General features: G+C 47.6%; 1 protein-coding gene across 1 annotated transcript in view; it reads right to left on the bottom strand.

The window, feature by feature from the left end:
• The window catches only part of UBQLN1 (ubiquilin 1), a 56,867-nt gene extending 40,196 nt beyond the window's left edge, over positions 1-16,671 (bottom strand). The window contains exon 1 of the mRNA XM_073546027.1: positions 16,028-16,671. Coding sequence (XP_073402128.1) covers positions 16,028-16,156 — 129 coding nt within the window. The 5' untranslated portion in view covers positions 16,157-16,671. The remainder of the gene's footprint in view (positions 1-16,027) is intronic.
• Positions 16,672-17,161: the final 490 nt, after the last annotated feature.

Here is a 17,161-nt window from a genome sequence, read left to right as displayed (position 1 = left end):
AACCAGGAGATTAACAGTCTTTGAATCATTAATAACGCAGACCAAAAGGTATACTGGCAAAATTGTACCAGATACTCATGACCAATTCAATCTCCGTAAAACGAGCGTATATATTGGTACGGGAGAAAGAACTGGGCATCACATTGCAGGACTGGGAAGTTGAACATATATATAAAAATTCATATGCCCCGTCCGGATGTGTGAGAGTCCAAGAAAACTCCTATAAGATTGTTACGAGGTGGTACATCACTCCAGTGAGAACACATAGATGGTATCCCAATATTCCTCCAATTTGCTGGAGATGTGCTATAGATAAGGGAACATTCCTTCACTTGTGGTGGTCTTGCAATATGATAAAGCCGTTCTGGGAAAGTGTCCTGAAAATTATCACTAAGGCTGTGTTCACACACAGCGTTTTTTTAGCGGTTTTTACCGCGGTTTTCACTATAAAACTGCTATAAAACCGCTAAAAATAAGCTGCACAGTCATTTCTATGCATTTTGCACTTTTTGTGCACATTGATGCGTTTTTTACCACGAAAAAAACGCATCGCGGTAAAAAACGCAACATGCTCATTAATTTTGCGGATTTTTCCGCGGTTTTGGCTTCTCCCATGCGTTTAGAAACCGCTGCGGTAAAAAACGCATCAAAACCGCGCAAAAAACGCGCAAAAACCGCCGCGGGAAAAATAGGTGCGGTTTCTGGGAAGGGATTCAGGTTTTTGTGCAGAAATTTTCTGCAACGTGTGCACTTAGCCTAAATTGTGCAAGCTTACAAAACCTCTACAACCAAATCTTGTTTTCCTGAACTGGTCCAGTGATTTCCTCAAAGTATAAATTCCTATTATTATTTCTGGTGGCGGCAGCTAAATTACTTATTCCTCCAAAATGGCGCTCCCAGAGTTGCCCGTGCACTTCAGAGTGGATACAAAAAGTAGATCAGTTGTACTATATAAAGGAAATAGTCGCATATACAAACCTCTCTCATGCTAAATTTAGGGAAACTTGGGCTCCATGGATATCATATAGAGAGACTGATGAATATTACGGACTTCTTCAAAGATAGTAAGTTGAAAGAAAGATAGTAAGTTGAAAGATACAAGAAAATGGTCTTCATCTAAAGGTCCGGTTACACATAGCGACGCACCAGCGATCCAGAAAACGATACGACCTGGTAAGGATCGCTGGTACTTCGCTATACGGTCACTAGTAAGCAGTCAAACAGGCAGATCTCTTCAACGACGCAGCAATGATACGGCGACCCGTATAACGACCTCGGCGGTTGTTGGTACCTTGTCACACAGCAGCTATTCTGACGACTCATGCCTGTGTCCCTGAGTTCTGCATCACCAACGAGGTCGCTCATCGGCGCCAAACATAGCGACGTATGCTGGCCAGCAGGACACCAATGATCAAAAAATGGCCTAGGACATTCGAGCACGGTCAGCGATATCCAGCGGGGGGGGGGGTCGCTGTTGCGTCACAAAACCTGTGACGTTTCAGCGATCTCGCTAACGATCTCGTTATGTGAGACGGGGCCTTTATACTAAAACTAGACCAGATACGAAGGCAATGATAACACTATCCCTGAAATCCTTCTGGGATAGTGTGAATTTAGGAGTCATTATGCCCCCTCCCCAGGCTTGGGAAATTTTCTATCACTCCATTCCTATTTTCTGTTTATTCTTTTTGTATCTACATTTTATACTATTTAGCTTTTAGGAATGTATGTAAAAGAATTAGTTTCATTGAGAATAATTGTATAGGAGATCGAACTATATGGCTTTACAGTAGAACGGATTTCTACTGAGGAATTATTATATATGAACAAATATGAATAAGGTCATGCTTTGTATACTTACCTATGATTAATTAAAGGACTTTTAATACTCCATGAATGTTCTTCTTGTTTTGCATTTAAACTCAATAAAAAGATATTTAAAAAAAAAAAAAAAAAAAAAAGCAAGGTTAATAATATAACTTTCACTACAAAGGGGGGGGAATTGCCAAGAGAGGTCTTTGAAGGTTGGTGCGAATGGTGGAAAAAACATCACATCAAACAAACCTGAGGCCGGATTCCTGCTGCCACCGGCAGTCACGTGTGCCAATACTTAAGAGAAATGAATATTCAGAATATTCATTTCTCATAAGTATTGGCACACGTGACTGCTGGCAGCTGCAGGACGTCTCCGGCTGACACTGCTCGCTACTGAAGAGCAATGAATACTCACTGCGCGAACAGTCTCGGCGAGTATTCCAGCAGCTGTGCTCCACTTGTGAGAAGCGCATGACGTCCCTGCCATGCACTGCTTACAAGCATAAAGCAGTTGCCGGCACCAGAGCAGGACGCTGCGAGGGAGCGGAGAAAGGTTAAGTGTAATGTTTTTGTTTTTTTATCTTGTCTGATGGGGCCACGCATGGACTAGGATGGGGCCAATCATACCAGGATAAGGATGGGGCCAATCATACCAGGACTGGAATGGTTGTCAATCATACCAGGTTAAGGATGGGGCCCTGCATACCAGGATAGGGATGGTGCCATGCATACATGGACAAGATGGGGACCCTGCATACCAGTATAGAGTTTAGGGCGCTCATTCCTACCAGGATAGGGATGAAGGGGGCCACGCATACCAGAATAGGGACAAGGGGGCCACGCATACCAGAATAGGGACAAGGGGGCCACGCATACCAGAATAGGGACAAGGGGGCCACGCATACCAGAATAGGGACAAGGGGGCCACGCATACCAGAATAGGGACAAGGGGGCCACGCATACCAGAATAGGGACAATGGGGACACGCATACCAGAATAGGGACAAGGGGGCCACGCATCCCAGAATAGGGACAAGGGGGCCACGCATACCAGAATAGGGATGAGGATGACCACATTTTTTGCTTCAGTTTTTTTTTTTTTTACACAATTTCCTCCTCTAAAACCTAGATGCGTCTTATGGTCCGGTGCGTCTTATAATCCGAAAAATACGGTACTTGGTTTGAGTCGAAGATCATGGGTCCTCTAGAAAGACAATGACCCAAAACACATCCAAATGTACACAGGAATGGTTGGAAAAAAAAATGGACTGTTTTGAAACTGCCATAAAGAAGTCCTGACCTCAATTCCACTGAAAATCATTGGGGTGAGCTGAAATCTGCCATTGGGAAAAAGAACCCTGCAAACATTCAAGTGCTTGAACAAACGGCAAAGGAAGAGTGGGAGAAAATACTTACCGGGGGCTTGGTCTGGTGTGGTGGGTGTCGCGGTCCGGCGCCTCCCATCTTCTAGAGATGATGTTCTCCTTCTTACTTCTGCCGCGGCTCCTGCGGAGGCATACTTTCCTGCAGTGTGCAGGCGCCGGGAAAGGTCAGAGAGGTCCGGTGCCTGCGCACTGCAGTACTCTGCTCTGCCCTCAACAGGGCAGAGCAGTGCGCCTGCACCGGAGCCGCGACGGGAAGCAAAGAAGAGGACGTCATCTCTAGAAGATGGGAGGCGACCGGATCGGACCGCGACACCCATCGGACCGGACCCGAGACCGCCCCTGAGTGAGTATAATCTAACTAGTTTTTCTTATCTTTCAGGTTACATCGGGGGCTTATCTACAGCATTACAGAATGCTGTAGATAAGCCCCTGATGGCGGTGACCGCATCTTATAGGCCGAAAATGGGGTGACAGATTCCCTTTAATATTTGGCTACAAGCCATTTGGAATAAATAACTGCAATCAATTGCTTCCTATAACCATTAACAAGCTTCTTACACCTTTCAACTGGAATTTTGGACAACTATTCTTTTGCAAACTGCTCCAGGTCTCTCATATTTGAAGGATGCTTCTCCCAACAGTAATTTTAAGATCTCTCCACAGGTGTTCAATGGGATTTAGATTCAGACTCATTGCTGGCCACTTCAGAACTCTCCAGAGCTTTATTTCCATCCATTTCTGGGTGCTTATTGAAGTATGTTTAGGGTCATCGACCTAGGATGCAAACCCTGCTGTCTGACACTGGGCACTACATTGTGACCCAAAATCCTTTGGTGATCTTCAGATTTCATGATGCCTTGCACACAGTCAAGACACCCAGCTCCAGAGGCAGCAAAACAACCCTAAAAACATCTTTGAACCTCCACTATATTTGACTGTAGGTACTGTGCTCTTTTCTTTGTAGGCATAATTCAGTTTTCGGTAAACCGTAGAATGATGTGCTTTACCAAAAAGCTATCTTGGTCTCATCTGTCCACATTAGGATTTTGGCTAAAGGGCCCGTCACACTAAGCGAGATCGCTAGCGATATCGCTAAAGCGTCACCGGTTTTGTGACACAGCAGCGATAATGCTAGCGATATCGCTATGTGTGATACACCTCCGACCGGCTCCCCCGCTGGCTATCGCTGATCGCGCGAGAACGTCCTGAGCCATTTCTCGTCGGCCGCTTCCTACTGGCGCCGACGAGCGGCGCGTGGACGCGGGCGGGAGGACGTCTTCATCGCCGCGTATGACAGGTAAGTAACGACCGCCGACCGCTGCTATGTCGCTGGTGAGATCTGCCTGTTTGGCAGCTCACTAGCGACCATTTAGCGATGCACCAGCGATCCTGACCGGGTCGTATCGTTGTCGGGATCGCTGGTGCATTGCTAAATGTCACGGTACCTTTACTCACGTACATTTTGTCAAACTGAAGTCTAGCTTCTTTATGCCTCTAAGTCAGCAGTACAATCCTCCCGAGTCTCCTCCCATAGAGTTTCATTCCATTAAAATGTTGACTGGTAGTTCACACAGACACTGATGCACCCAGAGCCTGCAGGACAGCTTGAATTTCTTTGGAACTTGACTAAGGTTGCTTAGCCACCATCCGGACTATCCTGCGTTGCAACCTTTCATAAATTTTTCTCTGCTGTCCACGTTCAGTGAAGTTAGCTACAGTACCATGGGCTGTAAACGTCTTATGTTGCGCACCATGGACAAAAGGATATCAAAATCTTTGGAGATGGACTTGAAACCTTGAGATTGTTGATATTTTTCATCAATTTTGGTTCACAAGTTCACAGATCATTCTCTTCTTCTCCTCTTTCTGTTCTCCATGCTTAGTGTGGCGCACACAGACACACAATGCATATATGGGGTCAACATCTCTCCTTTTTATCTGGTTTCAGGTGTGATTTTATATTGCTCCCACCTGTTGTTTATTATTATTACTATTATACATTTATATAGCGCCATTTATTCCATGGCGCTTTACATGTGAAAAGGGAAATATAGACAGTACAATAAACATGTGTAAGACAAGGGACACACAAGTACCAGAAGGAGAGGGGAACCTGCCTGCGAGGGCTCAGTCTACAGGGTTACTTGCCACAGGCATTTTGTCTGGCTCATTTTGTTTTTATTTGTGTGAAGTTATGCCCAATATGGCTTTCTTCTTTCTTTTTTTGTGCTATTTCAATACACACAAAAGAAAAACATGTGTATAACAAAACATTATAATTGCAATAATTTTCTGGGAGAAATACATTTTCTGGAACAATTTCAATGGTGCCAACATACATAAATATATATACAAACATATATACAAACACCCACAGGTTGTGTCACGTTCGCAGGTGGCGCACGTGGTTTGTGGACCCACTGTGCCACAGGGTCGGGCCTGCCTAGGAAGGGGAGTAGCTAAGCAGCTACCCGGTGTTCACTGGAGTGCCCGATAGTGGAGACAAGACGAGGCTGCAGGTAGTCGCCAAGTACTGCAGCTGCCTATCCCAGGGGTTGGGTTCGCCGACACGGGAAGATGTGGCCGGATTCACTGACTTCCAGGATACGGAGATAGACGGACTGTATGGACAACTTGAACCTTGAATATAGGTACGTGTTCTCACACGCAAATATCAGGAAACGGTACTGGAGCTGCCTGCACTAGGACCAGGGACTACAGACACAGGACTGGCCGCCCAGGTATTCAAGAATAGGTACCGCCAACGCGGTTTCAGAATTAGGATACCGCTGAAGCGGTCACAGGAACATGGACAAATTATACTAGACTGATGGGAATACAAGATACAGGAATAACTAAAACTAAGGGCAGGGGACCTGGCAACATAGAGCTGCACACAAACAACACTAAGACTAAACTATAGGGGTTGCCCAGGCACCTCCCTAATGGGGAGGGTGCCTTTTATACAAGATGCCTCCAAGCTATTGGCTGTGAGACATCTTGCATGTGTTAATTTTAACTAACTGCATCTCAGTAGTTAGCTGGGGGCATTTTATCATGTGTGCGCTGCCCCTTTAAATGCAGGGGTGCATGCACTAGTAGTGCCCCTGGTTCACAGTGCAGCATGCACAGGAAGAAGGAGGATCACAAGGAAACTGCTGCGGCCCAGCGGCGAGTATGTCGGCGTCCCCGCAAGGAGGGAGGAGGGGAATCATGTGGGGGCGCTGGGCACAAATGTTGCAGCTTGAGTGCATTATCTATTGTTTTCTTTGAATAAATTGTAACTGCTGATTCTAGGTATTTCTGTAGCTCTCCACCAGTGGTCCTTGGCTCTTGGACCATTCTTCTCTTTTTACTTCGCTGCCTAAATCTTACTGGGAGCACCTGGTCATGGCTGGCTTATGATGAAATGACGTGCTTTCCACTTCTAGATTAAGGCCCCAACAGTGCTCACTAGAATCGTCAGTAGTTTAGAAATTTTTCTTTAATACCATTAGTATGTTTTTGCAACAATATGGTTGCAAAGGTCTTGAGATAGTTTACTGGTTTTACAAATCATAAGCAGTTTCTTGTGTGGACCCTTGGTAATGAGGAACCTTTTATATGCCATCAATTGAACCAGCTGACATTTTTCACTAAGTGGCAGGATTGCTTTCTAATTACTGATAGATTTCAGCTGGTGTAGACTTTCCATGGCTTTCTGCACGTCTTTCACCATGTTTTCAATACATTTTCCATATGTCACTTCTCATTGTTACACATAATTTAATTTATCGACAACTATGGTTTTATTTCTTTAATGAATGTGCTGTTACTGACATCTGGTGAGAATATCATGTCAATAGCACCTTCAGAAATATACTTACTTAGAAAATTGGTGACGGGCTCAATACACCCGATGTGTGTGTGTGTGTGATATAGATATATATATATATATATATATATATAATATTTAGAAAAGAAGGAAACAGCACAGTACTTAGCTTCGGGTACACGGCCCCAAACAAAAAGTCCTGTTTCAGCCACAATATCCAATATTCATTCCAAATAAAGGCAGCACTCCACAATTAGGCTGAGTTCACACGTGGCGTTTTTTCGCGTTTCCGCGGCAGTTTTAACAGCGCGATTTTGCCGCGAAAACGCAAAAAATAAGCATCCCATGCATTCCTATGGGATTCCGCAATGCTGTGCTAATGCTGCGGTTTTTACCGCGGCGGAATCGCTTCGCGGTAAAAACCGCAGCATGCTCATTATTTTGCGGAATCGCGGCGATCCCGCACCCATAGGAATGCATTGTTCCGCTTCCTTCCCGCATGTGGCTGTGCCCACCATGCGGAAAGTAAGCAGAACAATTGCGGATGGTACCCACGGTCCGGAGGAGAGGAGACTGTCCTCCGGGCTTTGGGTACCATATCCCTGTAAAAAATAGAATTATAAAATAAAAAATATTGTTATTCTCACCCTCCGACGTCCTGCGCAGTCTTCCCGCCTCTCTCCACGCTCCCGTTCCCAGTAGTCCTTTGCGAAAATGCCCGCGATGGCGTCTGATCTCGCGGGATCACTAAGTCTCGCGGTCATCGCGAATAACCGCGAGACGTCGCGATCCCGCGAGAACTAACGTCATCGCTGGCATTTTCGCAAAGGATTACTGGGAACGCCTGCGCGGGACGTCGGAAGGTAAGAATAACAGTATTTTTTATTATTTTTTTTTACATTCTATCTTTTACTACTGAGGCCGCATAGGCGGCCTCAGTAGTAAAAAGTTGGTCACACTTGTCAAACACTGTTTGACGAGTGTGACCAACCTGTCAATCAGTTCTCCAAGCGATGCTCCAGATCGCTTGGAGAACGCTAGCATTTTGCAAGCTAAATACGCTTGCAAAATGCTAGTTTTTCCGCGGGAAAATCGCGGGAATTTAAAATGCGATTTTCCCGCGGACTGGAATTCCGGAATTCTCGCGGTAATTTCCGCGAGAGTTCCGGTACGTGTGCACTTAGCCTTAGTCTTTCAAGTGGTAGTGAGTTTATTGAACCCACATATCAAGGCAACGTTTCGGCTTAACTGAGCCTTTCTCAAGAGTAAAAAAAATCTTACTAAAAGAGATTATATATATCTATCTCTCTCTTTATGGCAGCAAGTTACGCATGGATGAATCACCGTTTACAGAGTTGAGTCATGTCACATCTAAAAGCTTTAAGGTACTGTCACACTTAGCGATGTACCAGCGATCCCGACCAGCGATATGACGCGGTCAGAATCGCTGGTACATCGCTAAGTGGTCGCTAGTGAGCTGCCACACAGGCAAATCTCACCAGCGACATCGCTGGGGACAGGGGTCGCTACTTACCTGTCACACCAGGCGATCCTGCGTCCTCCCGCCCGGCTCCACGTGTCGCTCGTCGTCACAGCAGGAAGCGCCGCAGGAAGCGGACGACGAGAAACGGTCCAGGACGTTCTCGCGCGATCAGCGATAACCAGCGGGGGAGCCGGTCGTAGGCAAGTATCAGACACAGCGATGTCGCTAGCAATATCGCTATAACGTCACAAGTTATAGCGATATTGCTAGCGATATCGCTATAACGTCACAAGTTATAGCGATATTGCTAGCGATATCGCTTAGTGTGACAGTACCTTTAGATGTGGTTGTGGCTTTTAACAATACTAGCAAGGTTAATTAATATTAATTTCCAGACTGAACAAATCCAAATAACTTTTACTTTGGCTTTACAACCTTTGTTCATATGATGTGATTTTTTGTAGCAATTTACCAAAACGTGTTAAAAACATGGCAATTTTACAGCATATTGAAAAAAAAAAAAAAAAATTGCAGCAACCAGGCCTGTGGAGTCGGTAAGACAAACCAGACTGCTCCAGTTCCCTAATTTCCGACTCAGACTCCAACTCCACAGCACTGGACTGTACTGATCATGTACATAAAGTGCAGCACAGATCCACCTCAACTAAAAGCAGAGAACCTTTGATCAGGAACAGAACAGACATTTATAGGACATTTCATAACCTTTCCAAATTATGCCAAAATTTACAGCAGATCCTGCATTGTACTACTGTACCCAATTTATTATGAGTCCATTTTATAGTGACTCCGACTACACCAAAACTGACACCAACTCCACAGCCCTGCCGCAAACAGACAGTCGAGTGCATACACCACAGCGGGTCAGCCATCGCACAGAAATAATCGAGTGCATACACCGCAGCGAGTCAGCCATCGCACAGAGATAATCGAGTGCATACACCGCAGCGGGTCAGCCATCGCACAGAGATAATCGAGTGCATACACCGCAGCGGGTCAGCCATCGCACAGAGATAATCGAGTGCATACACCGCAGCGAGTCAGCCATCGCACAGAGATAATCGAGTGCATACACCGCAGCGAGTCAGCCATCGCACAGAGATAATCGAGTGCATACACCGCAGCGGGTCAGCCATCGCACAGAAATAATCGAGTGCATACACCGCAGCGAGTCAGCCATCGCACAGAGATAATCGAGTGCATACACCGCAGCGGGTCAGCCATCGCACAGAGATAATCGAGTGCATACACCGCAGCGGGTCAGCCATCGCACAGAGATAATCGAGTGCATACACCGCAGCGGGTCAGCCATCGCACAGAGATAATCGAGTGCATACACCGCAGCGAGTCAGCCATCGCACAGAGATAATCGAGTGCATACACCGCAGCGGGTCAGCCATCGCACAGAGATAATCGAGTGCATACACCGCAGCGAGTCAGCCATCGCACAGAGATAATCGAGTGCATACACCGCAGCGAGTCAGCCATCGCACAGAGATAATCGAGTGCATACACCGCAGCGAGTCAGCCATCGCACAGAGATAATCGAGTGCATACACCGCAGCGAGTCAGCTATCGCACAGAGACAGTCGAGTGCATACACCGCAGCGAGTCAGCCATCGCACAGAGACAGTCGAGTGCATACACCACAGCGAGTCAGCCATCGCACAGAGACAGTCGAGTGCATACACCGCAGCGAGTCAGCCATCGCACAGAGACAGTCGAGTGCATACACCGCAGCGAGTCAGCCATCGCACAGAGACAGTCGAGTGTATACACCGCAGCGAGTCAGCCATCGCACAGAGACAGTCGAGTGTATACACCGCAGCGAGTCAGCCATCGCACAGAGACAGTCGAGTGTATACACCGCGGCCGGTCAGCGATCGTAGAGACAGTCGAGTGTATACACCGCGGCCGGTCATCCATGGCACAGACACAGTTGAGTGCATACACCGCAGCGAGTCAGCCATCGCACAGAGACAGTCGAGTGCATACACCGCAGCGAGTCAGCCATCGCACAGAGACAGTCGAGTGCATACACCGCAGCGAGTCAGCCATCGCACAGAGACAGTCGAGTGCATACACCGCAGCGAGTCAGCCATCGCACAGAGACAGTCGAGTGCATACACCGCAGCGAGTCAGCCATCGCACAGAGACAGTCGAGTGCATACACCGCAGCGAGCCAGCCATCGCACAGAGACAGTCGAGTGCATACACCGCAGCGAGCCAGCCATCGCACAGAGACAGTCGAGTGTATACACCGCAGCGAGTCAGCCATCGCACAGAGACAGTCGAGTGCATACACCGCAGCGAGTCAGCCATCGCACAGAGACAGTCGAGTGTATACACCGCAGCGAGTCAGCCATCGCACAGAGACAGTCGAGTGCATACACCGCAGCGAGTCAGCCATCGCACAGAGACAGTCGAGTGTATACACAAACAAGCATTTATACAGTTATGTCAAGGGGAAAAAAATTCTAATATATACTGTATATCTTAAAAGAAGAGGTAGAAAAAAAAACATAAACGCGCAAAATCATACAATCGTAAAAGGAGTTAATATATTTTCACCATTACTACTGTATGATCTAAAATAAAGAAAGAAAAAGACATGACTTATCCTTTGAAGCCCCCTGTGAATTGGTAACTGCCATCCCATTAGCACAAGAAACAAATTACGATATATTATCAATTAGCCAGAGGACACTGGCAACCAATTAGTGGCCTCAGTAATCACGAGCTAAAAGCACAAGTGACTGCCAACACTATAGATTGGTAGGAGGTCATGATTTTAAGCACTGACCAGGGACCATAGGAAAAGTGGGAGTTTCCAAGGTTGATAAGGCAGAGCGCGAGATGATCCTGTGTGATGTACGGCACATACAGAACAGAGTCTGCGTATCCCATGTGCTGTACATACAGAGCAGAGTCTGCGTATCCCATGTGCTGTACATACAGAGCAGAGTCTGCGTATCCCATGTGCTGTACATACAGAGCAGAGTCTGCGTATCCCATGTGCTGTACATACAGAGCAGAGTCTGCGTATCCCATGTGAAGTACATACAGAGCAGAGTCTGCGTATCCCATGTGCTGTACATACAGAGCAGAGTCTGCGTATCCCATGTGCTGTACAGACAGAGCAGAGTCTGCGTATCCCATGTGCTGTACAGACAGAGCAGAGTCTGCGTATCCCATGTGACGTACAGACAGAGCAGAGTCTGCGTATCCCATGTGACGTACAGACAGAGCAGAGTCTGCGTATCCCATGTGACGTACAGACAGAGCAGAGTCTGCGTATCCCATGTGACGTACAGACAGAGCAGAGTCTGCGTATCCCATGTGACGTACAGACAGAGCAGAGTCTGCGTATCCCATGTGCTGTACATACAGAGCAGAGTCTGCGTATCCCATGTGAAGTACATACAGAGCAGAGTCTGCGTATCCCATGTGAAGTACATACAGAGCAGAGTCTGCGTATCCCATGTGCTGTACATACAGAGCAGAGTCTGCGTATCCCATGTGACGTACATACAGAGCAGAGTCTGCGTATCCCATGTGCTGTACATACAGAACAGAGTCTGCGTATCCCATGTGACGTACAGACAGAGCAGAGTCTGCGTATCCCAAGTGACGTACAGACAGAGCAGAGTCTGCGTATCCCAAGTGATGTACATACGAGTCAGAGTCTGCGTATCCCATGTGACGTACAGACAGAGCAGAGTCTGCGTATCCCATGTGATGTACAGACAGAGCAGAGTCTGCGTATCCCATGTGATGTACATACGAGTCAGAGTCTGCGTATCCCATGTGACATACAGACAGAGCAGAGTCTGCGTATCCCAAGTGACGTAGACAGAGCAGAGTCTGCGTATCCCATGTGACGTATATACAGAGCAGAGTCTGCGTATCCCATGTGACATACAGACAGAGCAGAGTCTGCGTATCCCAAGTGACGTAGACAGAGCAGAGTCTGCGTATCCCAAGTGACGTAGACAGAGCAGAGTCTGCGTATCCCATGTGACGTATATACAGAGCAGAGTCTGCGTATCCCATGTGACATACAGACAGAGCAGAGTCTGCGTATCCCAAGTGACGTAGACAGAGCAGAGTCTGCGTATCCCATGTGACGTATATACAGAGCAGAGTCTGCGTATCCCATGTGACGTACAGACAGAGCAGAGTCTGCGTATCCCATGTGACATACAGACAGAGCAGAGTCTGCGTATCCCATGTGACGTATATACAGAGCAGAGTCTGCGTATCCCATGTGACGTATATACAGAGCAGAGTCTGCGTATCCCATGTGACGTATATACAGAGCAGAGTCTGCGTATCCCATGTGCTGTACATACAGAACAGAGTCTGCGTATCCCATGTGACGTACAGACAGAGCAGAGTCTGCGTATCCCAAGTGACGTACAGACAGAGCAGAGTCTGCGTATCCCAAGTGACGTACAGACAGAGCAGAGTCTGCGTATCCCAAGTGATGTACATACGAGTCAGAGCAGAGTCTGCGTATCCCAAGTGATGTACATACGAGTCAGAGCAGAGTCTGCGTATCCCAAGTGATGTACATACGAGTCAGAGCAGTCTCTATATCCCAAGTGATGTACATACGAGTCAGAGCAGAGTCTCTATATCCCAAGTGATGTACATACGAGTCAGAGCAGAGTCTCTATATCCCAAGTGATGTACATACGAGTCAGAGCAGAGTCTCTATATCCCAAGTGATATACATACACAGCAGTCTGTGTATTTATGTGATGTATATAGAGCAATCATTGCATCCTGTGTGATGTAAACAGCAGACTCAATGTATCATAGATAAAATGTATATAACACAGTGTATTCTATGTGATGTGCACAAAGGCTCAGTGGCTCCTTCGTTGTATATACCGCAGGCTCTGTATCTCCCACGTGATGTATGAAGTAGATGGTTGCTATGGAAAACAAGGAAGGTTTTTCTTTTATACAGTTCCAAAACTGTTCACCCATATTTTTAGCTGCTTGGGGACATCCTGAGGGACAGAGATGGTGGTGGAGTCTGGGAGCTGCCAGGAGAGATTTGATATGCGACTAGGTCATCCTGCAGGTTACAGGAAGTCAGAGACTCGCACCTTGCCTTTAAATTAGCACATGTACTGGACTGGTTGTCAGACTGGAGATAACATGACCCAACTTGCTATGAAGTGGGACTGTGACTATGGATGAAAAATAGCCATATCCTTGGCAAATGTTCATTCTGCGTCACTGCCACACGAGTGCTCCCAGTGAATGTGGTAAAAGGTTGTGTGACTGCTTATCACCGTTGTGTCATGCAGACGGAACAGCAAAGTACCACCATCGCATTCACTGGGAAACAAACAACTGCGAGGTGGAAGGCTTACATCATTTTATTTCTAAATTTTGCACCCATGAAGATCTGTCAATGGATTTAAAACACTGGAGAACAATTACATACATTTTCCTCATTCGTGATCCTAGCTGCTGCGGTCCGGCATTGACAGTCCTTTTAATAAACTGGCAAAGTCTCTGGTGGAGCCGGCTGTCAGGTGACTTACATAAATGACACTAATGCTAGCACTCCTGCCTATCAGCCAGGTCACAGTTCAAAGATCACAAATCCGTTTACTTATAAACTGAGCGACCGGGATGACAATGCCAGAAAGTGGATCGTATAATAGAAGAGGCTCTCCTGAACAAGTCTAAACCCTACATGCAAATAGCAGTACAATCGCCAAAATTAAGAAAAAGTTATTTTATTACACATAATAACATGAATATGAATAAGAATAAAAGGAGATGTTAAAACAGAGGAGGCCTCCACACTGCAAACCCCTCTGGTGTATGTGCCACCAAACCACATGCATAAGAACCACATCAAGTAGCGTATATGAAAAGTATACATGTACATCAACACTCCTACAGCAATGGCAAAGTGGATATCCTAATGAGACTATTGAATCAAACTGTTAACCCCTGGGTGTCTGCCTCCTGTAGGCATACACTCCAGAAATGATGCACATCACAGCTCACGTTGGCTCTGCCGTCATCATTATAGTCTATCGCCCCGCCGGCACACAAGGCCAAAACCCTGATTTGCGGGAGGTTCGGACGTATGCCCCAACGGGACCCACTAAGCGCATTGTTCAAGAACCCTAACTGTGTACACTACTTGTCTTCGTTTGAGAAGCCAATAGAACTGGTGCACATCGATCCCACTGGAGACAAGGGCACTGAACTATTTGACTGATCATGTCACATGATTTATAGAAGACTCCAGGATCTCGTGTAACTCAGTGGACCATCTACATGTAATCTCCATGGGAAAAAGGAAAAAAAAAAAATTATATATATATATATATATATATATATATATATATATATAATCCACTGGGGTCCGTATGATTCAGTAGTCTCAATTCGATATCCACTTTGCCATTGCTGTAGGATTGTTGATGTACATGTTTACTTTTCATATACGCTACTTGATGTGGTTCTTATGCATGTGGTTTGGTGCCATATACACCAGAGGGGTTTGCAGTGTGGAGGCCTCCTCTGTTTTAACAACTTTTATTCATGTTATTATGTGGTATGTAATAAAATTATAACTTTTAATTACATTTTCATTATTACATTTCTTTTTGTATGTAGGATTCGGGACGACAATGTTGTCCAGCACTTCTGACTACTTAATATGTATGGCAAGCATTTTCAACCTGGATTTTGTAACAAGTCTGATAAAGGGTTAATTAAAAAAGTAAAACAAAAAATAATAAATGTGAAGTATGAGCGATAAGAGATGCAAGCAGCGTAGATGTCAGATCCGCCGTCACCCGTCCAACCAACCGCAGGTCGGATCCGCCGTCACCCGTCCAACCAACCGCAGGTCGGATCCGCCGTCACCCGTCCAACCAACCGCAGGTCGGATCCGCCGTCACCCGTCCAACCAACCGCAGGTCGGATCCGCCGTCACCCGTCCAACCAACCGCAGGTCGGATCCGCCGTCACCCGTCCAACCAACCGCAGGTCGGATCCGCCGTCACCGGTCCAACCAACCGCAGGTCGGATCCGCCGTCACCGGTCCAACCAACCGCAGGTCGGATCCGCCGTCACCGGTCCAACCAACCGCAGGTCGGATCCGCCGTCACCGGTCCAACCAACCGCAGGTCGGATCCGCCGTCACCGGTCCAACCAACCGCAGGTCGGATCCGCCGTCACCGGTCCAACCAACCGCAGGTCGGATCCGCCGTCACCGGTCCAACCAACCGCAGGTCGGATCCGCCGTCACCGGTCCAACCAACCGCAGGTCGGATCCGCCGTCACCGGTCCAACCAACCGCAGGTCGGATCCGCCGTCACCGGTCCAACCAACCGCAGGTCGGATCCGCCGTCACCCGTCCAACCAACCGCAGGTCGGATCCGCTATCATTGATCCAACCAAAACTAGGTCAGATCCACAATCACTGATCCAACCAGGGCAGACATCAGATCCACCATCACTGCTCGCTTACCTCTCGGACACTGCTGGTCTCCGGGACAGCGAACTCTTCCTTCTCCTTAGGGGTCTTTACGGTCACTTTAATGATCCGAGGGGAGTCGGGGCAGTCAGAGGAGGTGGAAGAAGTCGGGGGGTCCGCCATGGCGTCTGTAGGACTGTAGAGCGAGAATGCAGAAGAGCCGCACACACAGCGCTATGGACGAGGCGGGAGATGGAGCCTGGCGGTCCGGGGCTCAGCTGCTGTACATGTGTGACGGTCCTCACCGGCTCTCGGGCGGTGCTGGCGAAACTCAGGCCGCACTAAGAGCGCTTCCTCATACCACGGCGTCACTGCGACGTCACCTCCGGGAACTGTGGGAGCCGGTCAGCAGCTAGCGGGTCTGCACCGTGATGCGGGCTCTCAGTACACCCTCCGACCAGGGAGCGGTCAACCACGGCAGTCCTGACGACGCACTAACGTTAAGCTGCCGTGTTCTCCGGGTAAAAAGCTGACCGCTCTCGGGCACGCACTGATGACGTAAGCACTGCCTTAGAAACTGCTAGAACACAACGGCTGAGCTCCAGCAACACTAGAGGCTCCTCTGCTTCCGCCGATCGCTGCGTGATGTGTCGCCGCACAGTGATCCCGCGGCCATTTTGTTGGTTGGAAAAAAAGTGTACCGTATGGAAAAAGTTGTATGATTTTCTGTTATTCAGTAACAGCTGCAGTATGAGAAGTCAGCCCTGTAGGTACGGAGAAGTACTGCCCTGCTGAGAGCTAAAACCCATGGGGGTTTCCAGGGTACACGTGTGTGCCAGACACAGCTGGGATTCAGCCTCCTAATGTCGCATGGCAGTGTTTAGTGGTGACCACTGCAGCCAATCACTGAGCTCAGGGACTGTGCAGCTGGTACCAGCTGCTGAGCTTAGTGATTGGCTGCAGTGGGCATTTGCTTGGTAGTTGTGATGCCACTGTTGCAGCAATGGGGAGCTGGACCGGGGGAGGGTGTATTTGTTATTTTAAACAAGCCCTTACCATAAGGCTGAGTTCACACGTGGCGTTTTTTTCGCGTTTCCGCGGCGGTTTTAGGCTGGTTTCACACTTGCGTTTTTTTCCCCTATACTTTGCATGGGATGCGCTTATGTGCGCATACACATGCGTTTGTAC

This window comes from Dendrobates tinctorius, unplaced genomic scaffold (assembly GCF_039654945.1).
Source record: "Dendrobates tinctorius isolate UK_male_01 unplaced genomic scaffold, ASM3965494v1 ptg000144l, whole genome shotgun sequence".
Taxonomy (NCBI): Eukaryota; Metazoa; Chordata; class Amphibia; order Anura; family Dendrobatidae; genus Dendrobates; species Dendrobates tinctorius.
This window is presented reverse-complemented; position numbering and strand designations above follow the sequence as displayed.